At 42.9% G+C, this 22332-nt stretch overlaps 1 protein-coding gene across 5 annotated transcripts in view; it reads right to left on the reverse strand.

Annotated features, from left to right (window-relative positions):
• Positions 1–18754, reverse strand: part of CLTCL1 (clathrin heavy chain like 1) — a 134988-nt gene extending 116234 nt beyond the window's left edge. For all 5 annotated transcript variants that reach the window (XM_060195272.1, XM_060195280.1, XM_060195261.1 and 2 more), the window contains exons 1-3: positions 18632–18754; positions 5923–6130; positions 1708–1976 (exon numbers count right to left, since the gene is read on the reverse strand). In XM_060195272.1, coding sequence (XP_060051255.1) covers positions 1708–1976; positions 5923–6130; positions 18632–18673 — 519 coding nt within the window. In that variant the 5' untranslated portion in view covers positions 18674–18754. The remainder of the gene's footprint in view (positions 1–1707; positions 1977–5922; positions 6131–18631) is intronic.
• Positions 18755–22332: the final 3578 nt, after the last annotated feature.

Raw genomic sequence — 22332 nt, forward strand, 5'->3', positions numbered from 1 at the left:
CATACACACCCATTTCCTGGATTAATGCTGCTGTTTATTTGTTTAGTGAATTTCCTGAGCTAATTCTGTATACTAAGTCATGTGTAGCCACTGATACTTTCTCCCCAGTTTAGTGGTCAGTTAATATGGAAAAGATTCCTTAATGCTCTCAATTTCAGCTTTTGATGAAAAAGTATGTGTGTGTGTGCGTGTGCATGTGCGTGTGTGTGTGTGTGTGTATACACATGCTTTCAGTACTTAAACATGACATTTATACAGAGCCTCAAGGTTAGTCAGAGGTGAGAGTTCAGGGCTTTTTTAATATGTCCCTGGGCATATGCAGCCATATACACACACACACACACACACACACACACACACAGAGGATCTTCTATATTACCAGAATGTGGGCAAACTCTTGCAAGTGTGCATGTTTATATTTTTATTAAATTCATTTGTAAATGAGACACTTACAAATTAAACTTTCCCTAATTTAAAAAGAGTATCTCACTGTATAGCATTTCTTTTTTTAAATTTTGTAGGGAGCTGGGGGCTCGAACCAGGATCCTTAATCCAGTCCTTGCTCTTTGCACCACGTGCGCTAAACCCGTTGCGCTAATGCCCGACTCCCCTACTCTTTTTTTTAACTTCATTTATTTATTTATTTATTTATTTTTCCCAGAAAGAGCATTCCCCCGACCCCCCCTTCCTTTGCAATTTCCTCACAACGTATACTTTGGTATTACTGTGAGAAGGAGAAAAAAGATAACAGCTCTATCAATTTATGCAGTGCTGAGGGTAGAAGCCCAGACCTCACCCATGTAAGGCACATGCTTTATCACTAAGCTACCTTCCTGGCACATCAAAGGGTACTGTAACAAGTGGTAATGTCCCCTCTGTTGTAGACCTCCCTCTAATAATGGTATTCTCTTGTAGTCCCCATAGCACTTTCTTCAAATCTATGACATTCTCTATTATAGAATCCTGTAAGAGATTGCAAATAGATCATTAAAGGTCAGGCTCACCTAACAAAAGATTTATACCCCTAGTGTGAAACACCGAGTAGTGCTCAAATATCTGGTAAGTGGATCAAATACCAGAAATGAAAAAGGGAAAGTAGCAGAATTTTACTGTTTTCATTATAAAAGATTGTAAGTCAGTGATACACCACTGAGTTCTTAAAATAAAGGCCCCTGGGAGTCAGGTGGTAGTGCAACGGGTTAAGTGCACGTGGTGCAAAGCGCAAGGCCCAGCAGAAGGATCCCAGTTCAAGCCTCCAGCCACCTGCAGGGGAGTTGCTTTACAAGCGGTGAAGCAGGTCTGTAGGTGTCTATCTCTCTCTCCCCCTCTGTCTTCCCCTCTTCTCTCCATTTCTCTTTGTCTTATCCAACAACAACAACAATAATAACAACAACAATGAAACAAGGGCAGCAAAAGGGAATAAATGAATAAATATTTTTAAAAATTAAAAATTAAAAAAAAATAAAGATCCCTAATTGCCTCTTATAAACCTAATGGTTTTAAGGTGCTCTACAAAAATTATCAACAACTCTCTGATGACTGTTTCTGAAACCATTTCAGGAATACACATTATTAATACACTAGAATACAGTAGACAATGGGCCAAATCTGAAATAAAACTCTTATTTGAACCAGCTTTGACTTCTATGTAGCATCTAGGTCTCTGCTCTTCATCTTAAAAGTCTCTGAAAGCAGATAAAAACTTACCTGAGCTGAGATGCCAATGAGGAGCAGCCACTTCTGGCACTCATCTGTCCGGTAGTGGATTATCTGGCAACCTGCCAGACTGGCGTGTCTATCAAACATCTTTGTGGGTTGGGAGTCACCTTCCATGCTCCAGTGGTATACTGTGGTCTCAGTCACCAGGGCAACAGTGTTCACAGACACCCATTTCCAGAAAATCACCTCTTCTGCCATAGTGTGAGCCTTCATTTTACTCTTCATCTCAATATTAAATATTTGGAGTGTCTTCCCAGCTAGTAATTGATGAGGCCAAGTGATGAAGATTAGAGAAAGAATAGTTGAAAATCTGAAATCAAATTCTTATACTTCTAGTTATGAATAATTTAAATACTGGTCTAAGTTGTTCTACTTATAGCTAATCTAAGAGGGGGACAAAAGCAGCCTCAGTAGTGATGAACAGTGATGAATATACTTTTTTAATGTTTATTTATTTTTTAATTTTATTTATAAAATGGAAATATTGATAAAACTATAGGATAGGAGGGGTACAATTCCACACAATTCCCACCACCAGAACTCCGTATCCAATCCCCTCTCTTGATAGCTTCCCTATTCTTTATCCCTCTGGGAGTATGGACCCAGGATCATTATGGGGTGCAAAAGTGGGAGGTCCGGCTTCTGTAATTGCTTCCCTGCTGAATGAATATACTTTTTTTTAAAATTATTTTATTTATTCCCTTTTGTTTCCCTTGTTGTTTTATTATTGTAGTTATCATTGTTGTTATTGATGTCATCGTTGTTGGATAGGACAGAGAGAAATGGAGAGAGGAGGGGAAGACAGAGGGGGGAGAGAAAGATAGACACCTGCAGACCTGCTTCACCGCCTGTGAAGCGACTCCCCTGCAGGCAGGGAGCCGGGGGCTCGAACCGGGATCCTTACGTCGGTCCTTGTGCTTTGCACCACGTGCGCTTAACCCGCTGCGCTACCGCCCGACTCCCATGAATATACTTTTTATCTCTATACATATTTCTTTTCTTTTCCTTTTTTTTTTTTTTTCTGTCCAAGTTTTCATTGGGACTGTGTGCCTACACAATTCTATCACTCTCAAAGGACACTTCTTTTTTACTTTTTTTCCTATACAGGGTAAAAGAGAGAGAGTGAGAGAGAAAAAAGAAGAAATACCAGGGCTGGGTGGTGGCGCACATGGTTGAGAGCACATTACAGTGCACAAGGACCTGGGTTCAAGCCCCCAACCCCCACCTGCAGGGGGAAAGCTTTGTGAGTGGTGAATCAGGGCTGCAGGTGTCTCTCTGTTTCTCTATCTCCCCCTCCTCTCAATTTCTAGCTGTCTCTATCCAATAAATAAAAAAATTTAAAAAATAAACTATGCAGCTCAACAAAAGAAAAATAACCTAATAAAATGGGGGAAAGATGTGAACAATTTTCAAAAAGAAGAACTACCACAATACACTCCACTGCTCATGAAGCTTTCTCTTTGTATAATGGTCTCATATAGTGAGTAGCCAAGGGTTCAAACCCAGATCCTTGTGCATGGTAAAGTGTGCACTCTACTGGGTAAGCTATTTCCTGGAGCCTTCTTCTGTACATTAGATATTTTTTCAGAAGAGTAAGAAAGTGTGATAGTATTTATAGAACATAAGATTAATAGTCATAAAGCAACTATCAAATTAATTAATTTTAAGTTCTTTTCTTCTATCTTTTTTTTTGCCTCCAGGGTTATCGCTGAGGCTCGGTGCCTGCACGACAAATCCACTGCTCCTGGAGGCCATTTTTCCCATTTTTGTTGCCCCTGTTGTTATCCTTGTGTGGTTGTTACTGTTATTGTTGTTATAGCTGTAGTTATTGGATAGGACAGAGAGAAGTCAAGAGAGGAGGGGGAAGACAGAGAGGAGGAGAGAAAGACACCTGCAGACCTCCTTCACCGCTTACAAAGTGACCCCTCCGCAGGTGGGGAGCCGGGGGCTCTAACTGGGATCTTTACACTGGTCTTTGCACTTTACACCATGTGCGCTTAACTCGCTGCGCTACCACCCAGCCCCCCTCTTTTATCTTTAGACTACTTTTTTGGGGGGTAGATAGCTCTCTTTTCAGTCACCAGGTTCCAGATGTCATCAGGATGCCGGCCAGGCTTCCCTGGACTGAAGACCCCACCAATGTGTCCTGGAGCTCCGCTTCCCCAGAGACCCACCCTACTAGGGAAAGAGAGAGGCAGACTGGGAGTATGGACCGACCAGTCAACGCCTATGTTCAGCAGGGAAGCAATTACAGAAGCCAGAACTTCTACCTTCTGCAACCCACAATGACCCTGGGTCCATGCTCCCAGAGGGATAAAGAATGGGAAAGCTATCAGGAGAGGGGGTGGGATATGGAGAATGGGTGGTGGGAATTGTGTGGAATTGTACCCCTCCTACCCTATGGTTTTGTTAATTAATACTTTCTTAAATAAAAAAAAAAAAAGAAACAGAGAGATAACTAGCTGAAAATGAAAGAAAAAAAATAGTTATGCAAAGAGACACTCAAGCCAAGCCTAAGGCTCCAAAGTCCCACGCTCAATCCCTTGCACCATCATAAAACAGAGCTCAGCAGCGCTGTTAAAAAAAAAAATTCTGAATAAAAACATAAAACATTATTTTGACTTCTGGCCAAGATAGCGGTGGATTAGTACATCCTATTTCTTTCACTACTGTCACTAAAATATAAACTTTAAACATCTGTAGGGAAACCAACATCTAATAAATCTTGAAGAGAAAAAAAAAGTGAGAGCAGACCATTCATATCAAAGGTAAACATCTGCAGACATCTTCCTTACTGGTCTATCAACACTGTTACCCACCAGCCCAGCAGGTTGCTTGTGCTGTTGTCACTTGTCCCATCAGGACTCTGGTACTGTTGCCTGCTGCTGACTGCCTACCTCCATTGCAGCAGTGGCCACCGGGGTAAGTACATCCACTGCTCCCTCTCACTGTAGAATGGCCCCTACTGCCTTTGTAGCTTTGCTGACTCTGATGCTGCCCACCTGGCTTTCCCTGCCTCTACTACAACTGTGTCCACAACTTTACAATAATTGGGGGGGGGGGGGGAAGAGAGAAACAAAAGCTATAGACCTCATGGAAATTGCACAGTTGAAGGCAGCCATTGTGGAACTCAGACCTCATAAGCCAAGGGATCCTATAGGTGAAGCTGCAGAGAAACACAATCTTGGCGAAGATTGCTAGAACCTTTCTACCAGTTTGTGATACAGCTATGCTAAACCTTTGGTTTTTAGAACTGTGGCAATACAGCCTTAGCCCGTAATTGTGGTTGCAATCCTGGGTCATGCCCAGACCTGCTCAAACATAGACTGTTAACGCTGGAGAATCAGACATAATGGGAAGACAGAGGAAAGCATCTACAGTGACTGACCAAGACAAGAGCTTGACGAAAACCTCCAATTCAACAGTATTACATATGCTTCCTGATGAAGACTTCAAAGCAATGGTCCTAAAAATGTTCACCAAATTGAGAAGATTTATGGAAGAGGACTGTAACAAATTCAGATCAGTAAAGAAGTATTAGCTGGGAAATTTCCCCAAATTAAAGGAGATAGACCCCCAGATCCAGGAAGCTTCAAGAACTCTGAAGGAAATTAACTCAAACTTCAGTTCACTAAGGCATATAATAATTAAAGATTTTATTTATTTATTCATGAGAAATGATAGGAGAGAGAGAGAGAAAGAACCAGACATCACTCTGGTACATGTGCTGCAGGGGATGAACTTGGGACCTCGTGCTTGAGTCCAAAGCCTTATCCACTGCACCACCTCCTGGACCACACAACATATAATAATTAAAATGGCAAAGGTCAAATACAAAGAGAGCATACTGAAGGCTGTGATACTGCATTTCATATTAAGTAGTCGCAAGATAACCCACCCAGTAGAATACATGCTTTTACCAGACACATGGCCCTGAACTGAATGACACACACAGTGTGATTACTGGTTTTTCCAGAGACATCATTCATGAATATAGGGTCCTGGGCATTTGCTTTATTTCATGGGTTTGGCCCTAGGATCTATGGAGCCTCAGATTAGGGCACACAAAACAGCTTATGTTAAAGTTTTTGGAATTACATTAAATATTACTGAAGATACTTTCTTTGAGTTTGCTGATACTTGTTCAGTATTAAGGCAGAGGAAGTGCAATAGAATTCCTTTCTCTAAATCTTACAGGCTTACCTTTTAAAGCTATCACCTTAGACGCCGGATTCATGATGGCACTTTCTGCAGAGATAGGTCGCCTGATTGGTGACATTGGATCACTCATGTCAATGATCACTACCTGAGTCTGCTCTCTGACTTTCTCTCGGACACATATAAACTTGTCAGATTCCATGGTCAATGTGCTGAATCCAATGCTGGTCGGATTTATTCCCAGGTTTTGGAGCTAAATAGAAAAAAAGAAAAAAGATTAAGTTTTTATTCACTGAAAAATTTAGAACAAAGTTGACATTAAGAGACTATTCAAGATAAAAGTTGATCTAGCTTTAATAGGTAAAGCCATGAATTCTCAGAATTTCAATTTTTTTATAGTGCTGAGATAAAATATGATTATTGTGTTTAGACTGAAAAACTGTCACACTGGAGGGGGTCAGGCGGTAGCATAACGGGTTAAGCACACATGACACAAAGTGCAAGAGCCAGAATAAGGATCCCAGTTCGAGCCCTGGCTCCCCACCTGCAGGGGGGATGCTTCACAAGCGGTGAAGCAGGTCTGCAGGTGTCTATCTTTCTCTCCCCATCTCTGTCTTCCCCATCTCTCTCAATTTCTCTCTGTCCTATCCAATGACATCAATAACAACAACAATAACTACAATAAAAAAAAAACAAGGGCAACAAAAGGGAAAATAAATATTAAAAAAAAGAGTGCCATGGTTAACAATTCCTCCATGTAGAAAAAAAAGAAGAAGAAGAAGTCAAACATATGATGCCTCAAAAAAAACCTGTGTATAATGGAGGGGAACGGACATGATAGAGACATAGGATGTGATGGGAATGGTGAGGAATTATATCCTTATTATCTTATAACCTTGTAAATAAATATCAAATCACTCATAAAAATAAATAAAAAGACAAAAAAAATTTAAATCCCTGGGTATTAAAATGGAAATATGCAGGTACAGAGGTGAGTTTGAAATACTGTTGAGTCATACTACTAAAAGAAAATGATCAATATTTGCAGGCAGCCATAAAAAGAAATTTACTTATCTGGAACCAGAAAAGACGGAGAATTGCCAAAACAATCTTGAGAAGAAAGAACAGTACTGGAGGCATCATACTCCCAGATCTCAAATCATACTATAGGACCATTGTCATCAAAAGTGCTTGGTATTGGATCCTAATGAATAGACACTCTGACCAGTGGAATAGAACTGAGAGCCTGGAAGTAAGCCCCCACACCTATAGACATCTAATCTTAGACAAAGGTGCCCAGACTATTAAGTGGGGAGAGGTGAGTCTCTTCCAAATGACCTTGGAAAAAATGGGTTGAAACATGCAGAAGAATGAAACTGAACCACTATATTTCACCAAACACAAAAGTAAATTCCAAGTGGATCAAGGACTTGGATGTTAGACCAGAAACTAACAAATACTTAAGAGGAAAATACTGGCAGAACTCTTTTCTGCATAAATTTTAAAGACATCTTCAATGAAACAAACGCAATTACAAAAGAAGACTAAGGCAAGTATAAACCTATGAAATTAAAAAGCTTCTGCACAGCAAAAGAAACCAATACCCAAAAAAAAATAATAATAAATAATAAAAAAATAAAAAAAAGAAACCAATACCCAAAGAGACCCCTCACAGAATGGGAGAAAATCTTTATGTACTATATATCAGACAAAAGGCTAATAACCAAAATATATAAAGAGCTTGCCAAACTCAACAAAAAGAAAACAAACGACCCCATCCAAAAATGGGGAAAGGACATGGACAGAATATTCACCACAGAAGAGATCCAAAAGTCTGAGAAACGCATGGAAAAAAATGCTCCAAGTCTTTGATTGTCAGAGAAATGCAAATAAAGACAACAATGAGATACCACTTCACTCCTGTGAGAATGTCATACATCAGAAAAGGTAACAGCAGCAAATGCTGGAGAGGGTGTGGGGTCAAAGGAACCCTCCTGCATGGCTGGTGGGAATGTAAATTGGTCCCAACCTATGTGGAGAGCAGTCTGAAGAAATCTCAGAAGGCTAGAAATGGACTTCCCCTATGATCCTGCAATTCCTCTCCTGGGGATATATCCTAAGGAACCCAACACACCCATCCAAATAGATTTGTGTATACCTATGTTCACAGCAGTACAATTTGTAATAGCCAAAACTTGGAAGCAACCCAGGTTTCCAACAACAGATGAGTAGCTGAGCAAGTTGTGGTATATATACACAATGGAATACTACTCAGCTATTAAAAATGGTGATTTTACCATTTTCAGCCCATCCTGGATGGAGCTTTAAGAAATCATGTTAAGTGAAATAAGTCAGAAACAGAAGAATGAATATGGGATGATCTCACTCTCAGCAGAAGTTGAAAAACAAGATCAGAAGAGAAAACACAAGTAGAAGCTGAACTGGAGTTGGTGTATTGCACCAAAGTAAAAGACTCTGGGGACTGGGGGGTGGGGGGAGAGAACAGGTCCAAAAAGGATGACAGAGGATGTAGTGGGAATTGTATTGTTATGTGGAAAACTGAGAAATGTTATGCATGTACAAACTATTGTATTTATTGTCAAATGTAAAACATTAATCCCCCAATAAAGAAATAAAAAAAAGAGGGGAGTCGGGCAGTAGTGAAGCAGGTTAAACGCCAAGTGGCACAAAGTACAAGGACTGGAATAAGGATCCCGGTTTGAGTCCCTAGCTCCCCACCTGCAGGGAAGTTGCTTCACAGGCAGTGAAGCAGGTCTGCAGGTGTCTGTCTTTCTCTCCTCATCTCTGTCTTCCCCTCCTCTCTCCATTTCTCTCTGTCCTATCCAACAATGACGACATCAATAACAACAATAACTACAACAATAAAAACCAACAAGGGCAACAAAAGGGAATAAATAAATATTTTTAAAAGTTTAATCAAAACCTTAGGTTAACCAGAGTTAACATTATGTGGCTTTTTAAAAAAATTATCTTTATTTTCTTATTAGATAGATACAGCCAGAAACCAAGAGGGAAGGGGGAGACAGAGAGGCAGAGAGAAAGAGAGAGACACCTGATACACTGCTTCACAACTTCAAAGCTTTCCCCCACAGGTGGGGTCTGGGGGCCCAACTTGTGGTCCTTGCGCACTGTAACATGTGCTCAACCAGATGTGCCACCACTGGGACCTTGGCTTTGTTTTTATTACAGAACAGAACAAATCCAAATTCATATATATGACTCCAGGGTAAACACAAAAAGAAATTACTCATCTAACAGCCCTGTGGTTTCTATATTTAAGGGGCTTAGGAACAGTAGTCTGACAAGAGAACTGCAGCTGTGTTTATACAGGACTGCTGGTGAAAACAATTGCCTTTATCAAAGAGCTAGAATGCTCCAGTTGCACTAAACACCCATGTTTTCATGCTCTTGTGCCTTTGATGCCATTGGTTCTTTTTCATTCTGAATATGTCTCCTTCCCAGGTTCATTCATTGCCTTGTCCCAGTGAATAACCCAAGCCAGAGATATGGAATAATTAACTAGTAAAGCAGTGCTTTAGGCCAGAGGTATAATGCCCACAAAATCATCTGGTCTGTCCCTGCCAAGAGAACTGCAGGTAGGATTTGAAATTCAATAAATCTAGGAGCTTTTTTCATAGCAACAGTAAGTACTAATTTTTAACTTGGTAATTTTGTATGGTCTTCAAATGATGTTATAAATACTCACATGGCCCTTGGCAGAAAGAAAGGTTCACTACCCCTGCTTTAGACAGTGGGATTAACTCATCTGCAGTTTAAGAAAATATATTTTATCATTCAAGTTTATCTACAAGTTTTTCCTAACTTAAAATAGGAACTTTACAAAAAGGCCTATGTGGAATGATAATACTAAGGTCTTTTCTAGAACTTACCTAAAATTCTAGGACTAAGTTAGCTCACAGTAGTTTAATAACTATATTTGTACACTGCTTCTCAGACTATCTCTCAAATTATACCACTGCAGGTTTTCTGTATTTTAAAACCAATGCATAATATCCTATATTTATCCCTGTTAAATGTCAACAAGTTGGATTCTAGCCTGTCAAGGTCTATTTGGATTCTAATTTTGTCACTGAACTTTGATATCCTTGCTCTGTGACATCCTTCTTCAGCTAGCCAAGAGTGACAATAATCTGTCCCTGGCACACAGGCCACCAGCTATACTCAAGCATGAAAAGAAAATGGTAAAAAGAAAATGTGGGAGAAGCATATTTTGTGAAGGGAAGGAAAAATTAGGGAGAGTAAGAGGGCAGAAAAAGAACAGAGGATAGGAAACAGGTGTCAACAGTCATTGCACTAGGAAGCTATTAATAGTCAAATATATGCGTTAGTCTCTATGAAACCTTTGTTTTTATTTTGTTGCTTTGTTTTATTTTTCTTCTATTTGATAAGATAGAAATTTATAGGGGAGGCAGAAAGAGAAAGAGGGAGAGAGAGGAAAAGAGAGGGAGAGAAAGAGAGAGAGGAAAGAGAGAGAAACCTTCATCACTGCTTCACTCATAAAGCTGACTCTCTGCTGGTGGAAACTAGGGGCTTGAACCTGGGTTCTTGCACTTGGTAATGTGTACACTTAACCAAATGTGTCACTGCCTGGGCTCCTCTGTATGGGATCTTAAAAGATCTTTAGGGAGTTGGGTGGTAGCGCAGTGGGTTAAGCACACATGGAACGAATAGCAAGGACCTGAGTAAGGATCCTAGTTGGAGCCTTCGAGCCCCCGGCTCCCCACCTGCAGGGGGGTCACTTCACAAGTAGTGAAGCAGGTCTGCAGGTGTCTATCCTTTTGTTTTTTTTTTTTTTTTAGTGGTATCTTTTTTTTGTTTTTTTTTTAATTTTTATTTACTTGTTATTGGATAGAGACAGAGAGAAATTGAGAAAGAAGGGGGAGATAGAGAGGAAGAGAGACAGAGAGACATCTGCAGACCTGTTTTACCACCTGTGAAGCAACTCCCCTACAGGTGGGGAGCCAGGAGCTTGAACTGGGATCCTAACCGGTCCTTGCACTTTGCGCCACGTGCGCTTAACCTGCTGCGCGACCGCCCGACTCCCTGGTGTCTATCCTTCTATCCCCCTCTGTCTTCCCGTCCTCTCTCAATTTCTCTCTGTCCTATCCAACAACACTGACAGCAATAACAACAGCAATAACAACAACAACAACGATAAATAACAAGGGCAATAAAAGAGGGAAAATGGCCTCCAGGAGCAATGAATTCATACTGCTGGCACCGAACCCCAGCAATAACCCTGGAGGCAAAAAATAATTTAAAAAAAATCTTTATATTGTACTTAGTTTTTAATATCAAAAAAGAGAATACTTTCACATTTTAAGTTTTTTTTAATAATTAAAACAAAACACACACATACACAATTTCCTTATTAGGTTTCCTCTGGAGAGAGACCAGCAAGTGAAGAGCTTTCTTTCTGATTTATACTTTCTATTTATGGCTATTTTATTCCGTGTGTATATATTGTTTTAAATCTTGCTCTAGACAGACTTTTGCCCCACCTAGAGAATATTCAAGCCTAGTTGGAAGGAACCTTGACCAAGGCCCCCGCCTCCCTCGAACTTGATCATTTTTTAACTTAATACATTTCAAAAGTACTAGGGATCTTGTACAGGCTAGGCATTCCAGACATTTGAAAAAATTCTGCAGTGAATATATTTTTCCAAAGAGGCCCTACTCATGTTGACTCACCACACCAGGTATTGGGTACTTTCAAAAAGTCACACCATCCCATGTAGCCAAGGTAGACAAATGTAACTTCTCTCATTTTTTTAAATAAGAAAGAAGGTAAAAGGTCCAGTATCTATTTTGTTTGTTTTTTCCCATCATTTTATTGGGTGGTTAATGGTTTATAGTATACTTGTTGATACTGGGGTATAGTTTCTCATCTCCCTGTGACAGGTGTCTGCAGAACACTTTCAACCCCAATTTAGTCCTTTTCCACCATCATACACCAGGACTCCAGTCCCCCTCCCCCCTCCTTCTCCAGAATCCTTTGCTTTGGTGCAACCCTATCTATTCTCAATGCAAGTCTCCTAACTGAAGAAATTTAACAGCTTTCACAAGATCTCTGGCTCATCTGGTTGAGTGCACACTTTACTATGCAAGACTGGCCAGCTCCTCATGGGGCGCGAGCACTTCCACACTCATCATCTCTGGCATTATGCTATTCCACTGCAGAATACTGTGCCCCAGTATAGTTCCATAGCCCCCATGTCCACTTGGTCGATTCCAAATTATATTCCTCCATGAGGATAATTTCTGGAACCAGCCGTTCCACCCCGGTTCCATGGCTGCCAGTTCTTAGCAACATCGCCCCGCCAGATATTCGTCGGGATGCGGCATCATCTAAGTTCATTTCCCACGTCTACGCTCAACCGAACCTGCCATATACGCCGATATCTTCGCCCACCCTGTCCAACGCTTGACGTCTCGTCACCCAATCTGGTCCCCTACGCCTACACTGAACTTCTCTGTTCCAGACTCTTGGAAACAGAGTTGGCAGTCAGCTGAGGTCAAGAACAAACACCTCATCACAGACCCCTGCAAGCGTCAACCCGGCTTTGACCTAGCACGTTATGATTGGGCCCTCCTCAATCGCTATCGAACAGGCCATGGCCAGTGCGCCGCTATGTTCCATCGCTGGGGAGCCAGAGATGACCCGAACTGCCCCTGTGGCTACAGACAGACTATGACCCACATAGTCAACGACTGCCACCTCTCCAGATTCAAAGGAGGTCTCGAAACTTTACATCAGGCTCAACCTGATGCTGTTGACTGGCTATGGAAGAAGGGCAAACGCCAGAAGAACTATGCACAATAACCTGGATTCAAGCCCTTTGCCCTCACCTCCAGAGGGAAACTTTATGAGTACTGGAGCAGTGCTGCAGGAGGTGTTTCCCTTTCTTCCCCTTTATCTCCCCTTCCCTCTCTCAACTTCTTTCTGTCCTATCAAATTAAATAAGTAAATGTTAAAGCAATAGGACCTTAAAAAGTTTTACACAGGAAGAATTAACATCATCAAAATGAATATATTACCCAGAGCCATCTACAAATTTAATGCAATCCCCATCAAGATCCCAAGCACATTTTTTAGGAGAATAGAAAAAATGCTACAAATGTTTATCTGGAACCAGAAAAGACCTAGAATTGCCAAAACAATCTTGAGAAAAAAGAACAGAACTGGAGGCATCACACTCCCAGATCTCAAACTGTATTGTAGGGCCACTGTCATCAAAACTGCTTGGTACTGGAACATGAACAGACACACTGACCAGTGGAATAGAATTGAGAGACCAGAAATGAGGCCCCACACCTATGGACATCTAATCTTTGACAAAGGGGCCCAGACTATTACATGGGGAACGCAGAGTCTCTTCAACAAATGGTGTGGGAAACAATGGGTTGAAACATGCAGAAGAATGAAACTGAATCACTGTATTTCACCAAATACAAAAGTAAATTCCAAGTGGATCAAGGACTTGGATGTTAGACCACAAACTACCAAATACTTAGAGGAAAATATTGGCAGAACTCTTTTCTGCATAAATTTTAAAGACATTTTCAATGAAATGAATCCAATTACAAAGAAGACTAAGGCAAGTATAAACCTATGGGACTACATCAAATTAAAAAGCTTCTGCACAGCAAAAGAAACCACTACCCAAAACCAAGAGACCCCTCACAGAATGGGAGATCTTTACATGCCATACATCAGACAAGAGTTTAATAACCAACATATATAAAGAGCTTGCCAAACTCAACAACAAGAAAACAAATAACCCCATCCAAAAATGGGGGGAGGACATGGACAGAATATTCACCACAGAAGAGATCCAAAAGGCTGAGAAACACATGAAAAAATGCTCCAAGTCTCTAATTGTCAGAGAAATGCAAATCAAGACAACAATGAGATATCACTTCACTCCTGTGAGAATGTCATACATCAGAAAAGGTAACAGCAGCAAATGCTGGAGAGGGTGTGGGGTCAAAGGAACCCTCCTGCACTGCTGGTGGGAATGTAAATTGGTCCCAACCTCTGTGGAGAACAGTCTGGAGAACTCTCAGAAAGCTAGAAATGGACCTACCCTATCACCCTGCAATTCCTCTCCTGGGGATATATCCTGAGGAACCCAACACATCCATCCAAAAAGATCTGTGTACACATATGTTCTTGGCAGCACAATTTGTAATAACCAAAACCTGGAAGCAACCCAGGTGTCCAACAACAGATGAGTGGCTGAGCAAGTTGTGGTCTATATACACAATGGAATACTACTCAGCTGTAAAAAATGGTGACTTCACCGTTTTCAGCCGATCTTGGATGGACCTTGAAAAAATCATGTTGAGTGAAATAAGTCAGAAACAGAAGGATGAATATGGGATGATCTCACTCTCAGGCAGAAGTTGAAAAACAAGATCAGAAAAGAAAACACAAGTAGAACCTGAAATGGAATTGGTGTACTGCACCAAAGTAAAAGACTCTGGGGTGGGTGGGTGGGAGAATACAGGTCCATGGAGGATGATAAATGACATAGTGGGGGTTGTATTGTTAAATGGGAAACTGGGGAATGTTATGCATGTAAAAACTATAGTATTTACTGTTGAATGTAAAACATTAATTCCCCAATAATATTTGATATGCGGACTCTCTCAAAAGCCTAGTTCATTAACTATTGATTGTCTTTTTGAACCCTAAAGACAGCAGGAACCTCAGTCTAGCTAAATGAGACTTCCCTGGGAAGATACTCCAAAGTCTCACCCCAACTCTCTGAGCCTATGATATATCTTTGAGATGAGCTCTAGCAGTAGTGTTTTTGAAGCCCCAGATCAATAACCTCCTTATCCCTACCCAGGGAAGTCTCATTTAGCTGGACTGAATCTTCTGGATACTAATAGTCATTCATAATTTAAAGAAAAGTTGCTGTTTGAAGTCTTTCTTATATACACGAGAAGAGAATAACTCTGAGTGGATTGAGCTTGGACTGAAAACCCTTTCTGAGCACATTCCTGGAGAATGTGGGATGGGGTCACCTTGCAAAGAAATACTATAAATTAAGGCCTTGAAGAAACACAATTTTTATGGTTCCTGTGTATTGCATTGTGGTACTTTTCAGAACTTGACAGGCTAGCAGCTTTCTTTTAACACACTAGAAAACTACCTAGAACTCAAACTAGAACTTTTATGCCATCAACATGGTTCAGTTACTCCTATTTTGAATCAAGGTGTCATCGGTTCTTAGTCTTCTAGCTCTTTCCAATTCTTAGCTATCACAAAACAGCAACAACCATCAAACTCAAGTAACTGAATATATTTTTAAAGACTCATTTATTGGGGGCACACCAGGTTAAGTGCACATAGAAGTACTAAGTGACAAGGGCCTAGGTTTGAGCCCCTAGCTTCCCACCTGCAAGAGGAAAGCTTCACAAGCAGTGAAGCAGGTCTGTAGGTGTCTTATTTTTCTATCTCCCCCTCCCCTTCTCAATTTCTCTCTGTCCTATCCAATAAAATGGGAAAAAATGGCCTCCAGGAGCAGTGGATTCACAGTGTTGGCACAGAGCCCCAGAGGTAACCCTGGAGGAAAAAAAAAAAAAAAGACTCATTGATTTATTAGCAAGAGAGTATGTGTTCTACTCCCCAGTCCTAACCACAGGGGAAGCTTCAAAAGTAGTGGAAAAGAGCTACAGGTATCTCTCCTCTCTTTCTCTCTTCTCCTCTCTCTGTATCTCACCCTCCATCTGAGAGACAGACAGACGCACACAATCAGAGCACCACTCTTTTTTTTTGTATTTATGTGTTTATTTTCCCTTTTGTTGCCCTTGTTTTTTTAACATTGTTGTGGTTATTGATGTCGTTGTTGTTGGATAGGACACAGAGAAATGGAGAGAGATGGGGAAGACGGGGAGAGAAAGACAGACCTGCAGACCTGCTTGTGAAGCAACTCCCCAGCAAGTGGGGAGCCAGGGGCTTGAACCGAGATCCTTCCACCGGTCCTTGCGCTTTGTGCCACAGAGCACCACTCTTACATACACATCACAGGGATCATACTCAGGACCTCATGCTAGTAACAGTGGAACTACTTCTTCCCCCAGAAGTCTAAATAATTTTCAAAAATTTTGGAAAATTGATTAAAGGGCCAGACCTGGCGGTGGTACACATGTTACAGTAACCCAAGGACCCAGATTCAAGCCCCTTTTCCCCACCTGCAGGGGGAAAACTTTGTGAGTGGTGAAACAGGGCTGCAGGTGTCTCTCTCTCTCAATTTCTCTCTCTATCCAATAATAAATAAAATCAAAATTTAAAAAAGATTGGTTTATTAGTGCAAATGACAGACAACCAGAACATCCCTCTATGACATGCAATACCAGGGACTGAACCAAAGACTTCAGGCATGAGTCCAACACTTACTCTACTGTGTCACCTCTGAGCCACACAACTTGAATTTTTTTTTTTTTTAGTTTAGTTTTATTTTTGTTTTAGATGGAGACAGAGGCAGATAAAGAAAGAGAGTGAAAGAAAAAACTCCAAAGCTTCCTTCAGTGCAGGGGGAGAAAGGAGATCCCGACCTCCCTAAGTTCACAGTCAAGTAAGGAATGGAACTACTCTAACCCTATGAGATGATGGTTCTTATAAGAGAAGTTTCTTTCTCTTCCTATTTCTGAAAAAAAATAGAATTTTTCGTTGTTACTGTCATAAAAATATAGAATTTTTAAAAAAGGTTTTATTTACTTATGAAATTGAGAAAGAAGGAGATGATGGTAGTGGCAGCCAAGAACAGTGGAATTGTGTAGGCTTGAGGTCTTGGCAGGCAAAAAAGAAAAAAAAAAGTTGAGGTGAGAAGCAGGTGTGTGTGTGTGTGTGTGTTTGAATAGAGATGAGATAAGGAGACAGCATAGTGCTTATGCAAAAAAAAAAAAACTTTCTTGCCTGAGGCTCTGAGCTCCCCAATTCAATACCCAGCACCATCATAAACCAAAATTTAGCAGTGCTCTGGGAAAACAAGCAAACTGAAAAAAAGCCAACTTCAATACAGGCATCACCTGTTAAGACAGAGCTCTAGAAAATAAACAGTCATGAGAAAGATATGGTTTAGTAAGCGGTAACTATGTTGTTGTTATAATTAGCAGAAGCTAATGGTATATTTTGCTTTATCAATTAGTGCACACAGGCACAGTTCAGTAGTAGAATGAAGCCCAGAGAGGAGCTGGGTACTGAGGAGGCTTTGACCTATACAGAACCTCAGTTGTACCACTAATCAAGTGGCCCTGGCAGGATATTCTAGTGTCAAGTTTCCAAGCTGCACAAGGAAGGGATTTAACTGGTACACTGTAAGACTCCCAGGGCATTTGTCTTTTGCATACAGGGTTCAAAATGCTTTGTGTTCTGAAAACATAGTCTTTTAATCAATTTCACTCTTTGCTTTACAGCTCTGTAGTCAAAAGACCAGAGTCTGGACGCTGCTCTTACTCTGAAGAGACTAACAACTAATAATTATTTAACGTATTATTATTTTAATTATTCATGGAATAGGGAGGAGAAAGAGAACCAGAGAGCATCACTCTGGCAATGGAATCAGAAGGGATGGAACTCAGGACCTCGTGCTGGAAAGCCCAAAATTCTAGCCATGAGCCACCACCCCACAACTATTAACAATCTTTGTGACTCAGATTCCTCCTTTAGAAAACTGGGAAACCAGGTAACAGGCAGTGGCACATCTGGTTAAGTGCATACATTACAGCCATAAGGGCCGGAGTTCGAGCCCCATGACCCCACCTGTAGGGAGAAAGCTTCACAAACAGTGAAGTGAAGCAGGGCTGCAGGTGTCTTTGTCTCCTTCGCTATCCTCTTCCCTCTCAATTTCTCTGTGTCCTAGCAAACTAAATAAATAAAGCTTTAAAAAATGGGAAATCACCTCTGTTTTACAAGATTGTGATGGTTTAAGATAAAGCGCAGGGGGGGGGGTGTTGCTCCCCTGGTTGAGCGCACACACTACAGTGCGCAAGGACCTGTTCGAGCCCCCGTCCCCACCCGCAAGGGGAAAGCTTTGCTAGTGGTGAAGCAGGGCTGCCGGTGTCTGTCTCCCCCTTCCCTCTCGATTTACGATTATGTCTATGAAGATAATCATAAAAGATATAATAATTAAAAAGAAAAAATAGTGCGGGGGGTAGAAAGCATAATGGTGATGCAAAGAGACTGTTACGCCTAAGGACCCAAAGCTCCAGGTTCAATTCCCCGCGCCACCATAAACCAGAGCTGAGCAGTGCTCTGGCAAAATAGAGCGGAGCGTAGAGCAGGATGAAATAAGCCACAACACAGCGCGCTAGCTGAGCCCAGGAGCGAGGCCGCGGCCCGGGTGGGGGCGTGGCGGGTCCGAGCGAGTCCAGCCCGGGCTCCAGCGGCCCCCGCGGCGGCGACGCGCGCTCGCTCGGGGTCCCGGTGTTGGCGGACACGAGCGGAGCCTCAGGCTGGGCTCGGGGGCGGGGACAAGGCCCCGCAGTCAGTTACAGCGGCCCCCGCCCCCGACGGCGAGGGTCTCTCGGTAGAGGGACGGCTCCCGCTAACCGGCACAGTCGCCCAGGCGCGCCGGATGCCAGGGCCCCAGCCAAGCTAAGGGGCCACGGGGGGCACATCCGCGACGCCCGCTGCTTGGGTTCGCCGGGCGGCTGACTGGACGGGGCACCCGGGCCCAGCCTGGAGGCCCGCTAGCCTCACCTGGAGGTGCTCCTGGAAGCGGATGGGGAGGATCTGCGCCATAGCGAGAGAGGAGCCGAGGCGGTGGCGGAGAGCGGCGGCGACGCCCCTCCGGCGAGCCCAAAGACCGTCTAACCGGCAGATACTGACGAGCGGACGGGCGGCGGCGACCGCCGCGCAGGCGCAAGCGCACTGCGCCGGTCCCTGTCCCGCACGCGCTCCCCTCCGCCAGGACCCTGAGAAGGATCCTTCCGCCCGCTACTAGAGGGTCCGCGAAAAGTAGTCCCGCGCGTAGCCGCACCTCCTCCGGCACCCGCCTCTTCCCTGGGAAGAGCGGGTCGGTGCTGCCCGGAGGCCAGGCTTGGGACTGGGGCCGTAGGGGTGTGTCCCCAGGTGAGCGCGGGAAGGCTGGCCGGGTCCTCCCGGAGCTGCGGCGTGTGTGTGTGTGTGTGTGTGGGGGGGGGGGGGGTCCGCGGGGAGGTGGTGCGGTTGCCCAGACAGGTGAGCGCGGGGGTGGCGGGGACGCTGGCTGCAGGTGCTCGGCGCAGGTGAGCGCGGCTGGAGCTGTGGAGCCGGCTGCCCGCGGCGAAGTCTCTGTGCTGCACTGGCAAACCAGCCAATTTATTGGGCTTCTCTGAACCCTCTCCAGGTACTGGGAAAACGCGGTTGGAATGGGAGGTGGGAGGGGGCGGGGTTCTACCTCTAACTTTGAGCAACTGACTTCGGGTACACATTAAAAAAAAAAAACATGATGGCAGAGGACCTAGTGGGGGTTGTATTATGTGGAAAACTGGGAAATTTTATGCATATAGAAACTACTGTATTTACTGTCCAATGTAAAATATTAACCCCCAGTAAAGACTTTTTAAAAAAATCCAGCAATTACACATGCTGAAACTTTTGGCCCAAAACACAGCCAACAGTTTTAGAAGTATGTGTGGCAGATGTATTTCTGTGCAAGGATTAGTCTCCGCCCCACTCCCTTGTAGGAAACATTCCCTCAGGATTTTTAGGGAATCCTGAGTCCGAGGATCTATCAATGCTTAAGAGCCTGGACCAGCAGCAGAGCAGCCCCTGGAAGCCCTAGGAGTGCCCGCCCGCGGGGGGCACCATCGTGGCAGCAGGTCCAGAACTAGAACCCACATATGGACTGCTCAGTGGTCACTTTTTCTTTTTTGAGAAGCCGTTTAAAGATGTGTTTTTTTGGGAGTCGCAAAAAAACAGTCGCTGCTGTAGCGCAGCGGGTTAAGCGCCGGTGGCGCGAAGCACAAGGACCGGCATAAGGATCCCGGTTCGAGCCCCGGCTCCCCACCTGCAGGGGAGTCTTCACAGGCGGTGAAGCAGGTCTGCAGGTGTCTATCTTTCTCTCCTCCTCTCTGTCTTCCCCTCCTCTCTCCATTTCTCTCTGTCCTATCCAACAACAACAATAATAACAACAACAACAACAAAAACAGCAAGGGCAACAAAAGGGAATAAATAAAATAAATATTAAAAAAATTTTTTTAAAAAAAAAGATGTGTTTTTTATTGTACTTACTGTCGACGTTAAAACATTAATCCCTCATTAAAGGGAAAAAATTAAAATAACAGAAATAAATTGATGAGGATGTGGAAAAGTAAATAAATAAATGTGTTTTTCATGCAGATGTCTCTGCTGCATAAAATACGTTAGGAAGGGGAATTGGGAGGTAGCACAGCTGGTTAAGTGCACGTGGCCCAAGGCGGTAGGACCGGCATAAGGGTCCCCACCTGCAGGGGAGTCGCTTCAGGCGATGAAGCAGGTGTGCAGTTGTTTGTCTTTCTCTCCCCCTCTCTGTCTTCCTCTCCTCTCTCCATTTCTGTCTGTCCTATCCAACATTGATGACATCAGTAACAACAATAACTACAACAACAATTAAAAATCAACAACGGCAACAAAAGGGAAAATAAATAAATATAGAAAATTTTTCTTAAAATGTCAGAAAGAAGGGACCAGGTGGTTAGCCACATACAGCAAAGTGCACAAGGACACCGGTTCAAGCCCCAGGCCCCCACCTGCTGGGGGTAAGCTTTACGAGTGGTGAAGCGGGGCTGCAGGTGTCTCTTTGTTTCTCTCCCTATATCCTCCTCCTCTCTCTCAATTTCTCTCTGTCTCTATCCAATAATAAATAAATAATAATTTAAAAAAAAATCTCAGGAAGAGGACGCCTTTGGCAGTCTGCATTCTCACTCCCAGTGTCATGGGTACCCCTCTGCACCTCTTCACCTCTTGCTGCCTGAGAATGTCAAGGAGCGAATAAACCCCCTTGAATAACATGGCCCAGTTCTGTGTGCAATGCTTTCATAATCAAGAAGAGATAAGACTGGAGCCAGGTGGTGGGACACCTGGTTGAGCACATGTTACAATGTTCAAGGAACCAAGTTCAAGCCCCTGGTCCTCACAGTGGGAGAAATTTCACAAGTGGTGGAGTAGGGTTGCAGGTGTCTCTTTCTCTCTCCCTATCTCCCCTTCCCCACTCAATTTCTCTCTGTCTCTATCAAATAAATAAATCTGTCTTTAAAAAGCAAGGACCCAGGTTCAAGCCCTTGGTCCCCACCTGCAGAAGGAAAACTTCACAAGAGGTGAAGCAGGGCTGCAGGTGTCTCTTTGTCTCTTACCCTCTCTATTTTCCTCTTCCTTCTCAATTTATCTGTTTCTGTCCAATGAGAAATAAATAAATAATTTTTAAAAGTAAGGGGGAGGAGCCAAGATGGAGACTCCTAAGCAGCTGCTGTCTTGAGCTCTGAGGACAACTGCTACAAAGCATCGGTTTCTGACCTTCAGCAGGACTGTGAACAAGACATTCTAAGCGTGACATCAAGGAGGTGACTATAACTCAATTTGGGTTAGAAATTAAATCAAAAAGAAAGGAAAATTTTTTTTATTATTCCCCCCACCCCCACCCTAGGAGTAGGGAGCTGCTGCTGGCAGGCTTCCCGCTGACCTTTTTTGTTTACCAAGATTCCTGGCTCATCAGGGGTGCCATTACAACCCTGTTCCTTGGCTATTTTTTTTTTTTTCTCTGAGTAAGGGACTTAGGCCCAATTGCAGTGACAAATATCTGATGAAAAACTGGGAAAGACTGCCTGGAAGGTTTTTTTTTTCCTCTGTTTTTTCTTTTTTCCTTTTTTCTTTTTCAATCAGTTGTCTAGACTCAATGTGCCTGAGCTAACAGGGAGCTGTCCAAGCTGCAGACCCACTGCTAAGGCTTTTTACTCTCTTCTATTTTATTATTACTATAATATATATGCATATTCCTTTGCCCCCCTCCCTCAGGTTGACCAAAATTAATTCTTAGTATACTTTCCATTGCTAGGCAATTGGGTGTCTTATCCATTGTGAGAGGAACTTGTCAAACTCTTCATACCTCCTCTATCCACTCTCCCCCTTCTCCCTTCTCCTAGCTAATTAAAAAAAAACAAAACTCTCCTTTCACTGCTAAATGCACCAATCACAGACAAAGAAATCAAAACCGTTATTAAGAATCTCCCCAACAACAAAAGTCCTGGACCAGATGGCTTCACAAACGAATTCTACAAAACCTGCAGGAAACAGTTAATACCCATACTTCTAAAGCTTTTCCATAAGATCAAAGAAACAGGAACACTCCCACCTTCTATGAAGCCAACATCACCCTGATACCAAAAGCAGATAGAGACACAATAAAAAAGGAAAACTACAGACCAGTATCACTGATGAACATA

The sequence above is a fragment of the Erinaceus europaeus genome, chromosome 1 (assembly GCF_950295315.1).
Source record: "Erinaceus europaeus chromosome 1, mEriEur2.1, whole genome shotgun sequence".
Classification (NCBI taxonomy): domain Eukaryota; kingdom Metazoa; phylum Chordata; class Mammalia; order Eulipotyphla; family Erinaceidae; genus Erinaceus; species Erinaceus europaeus.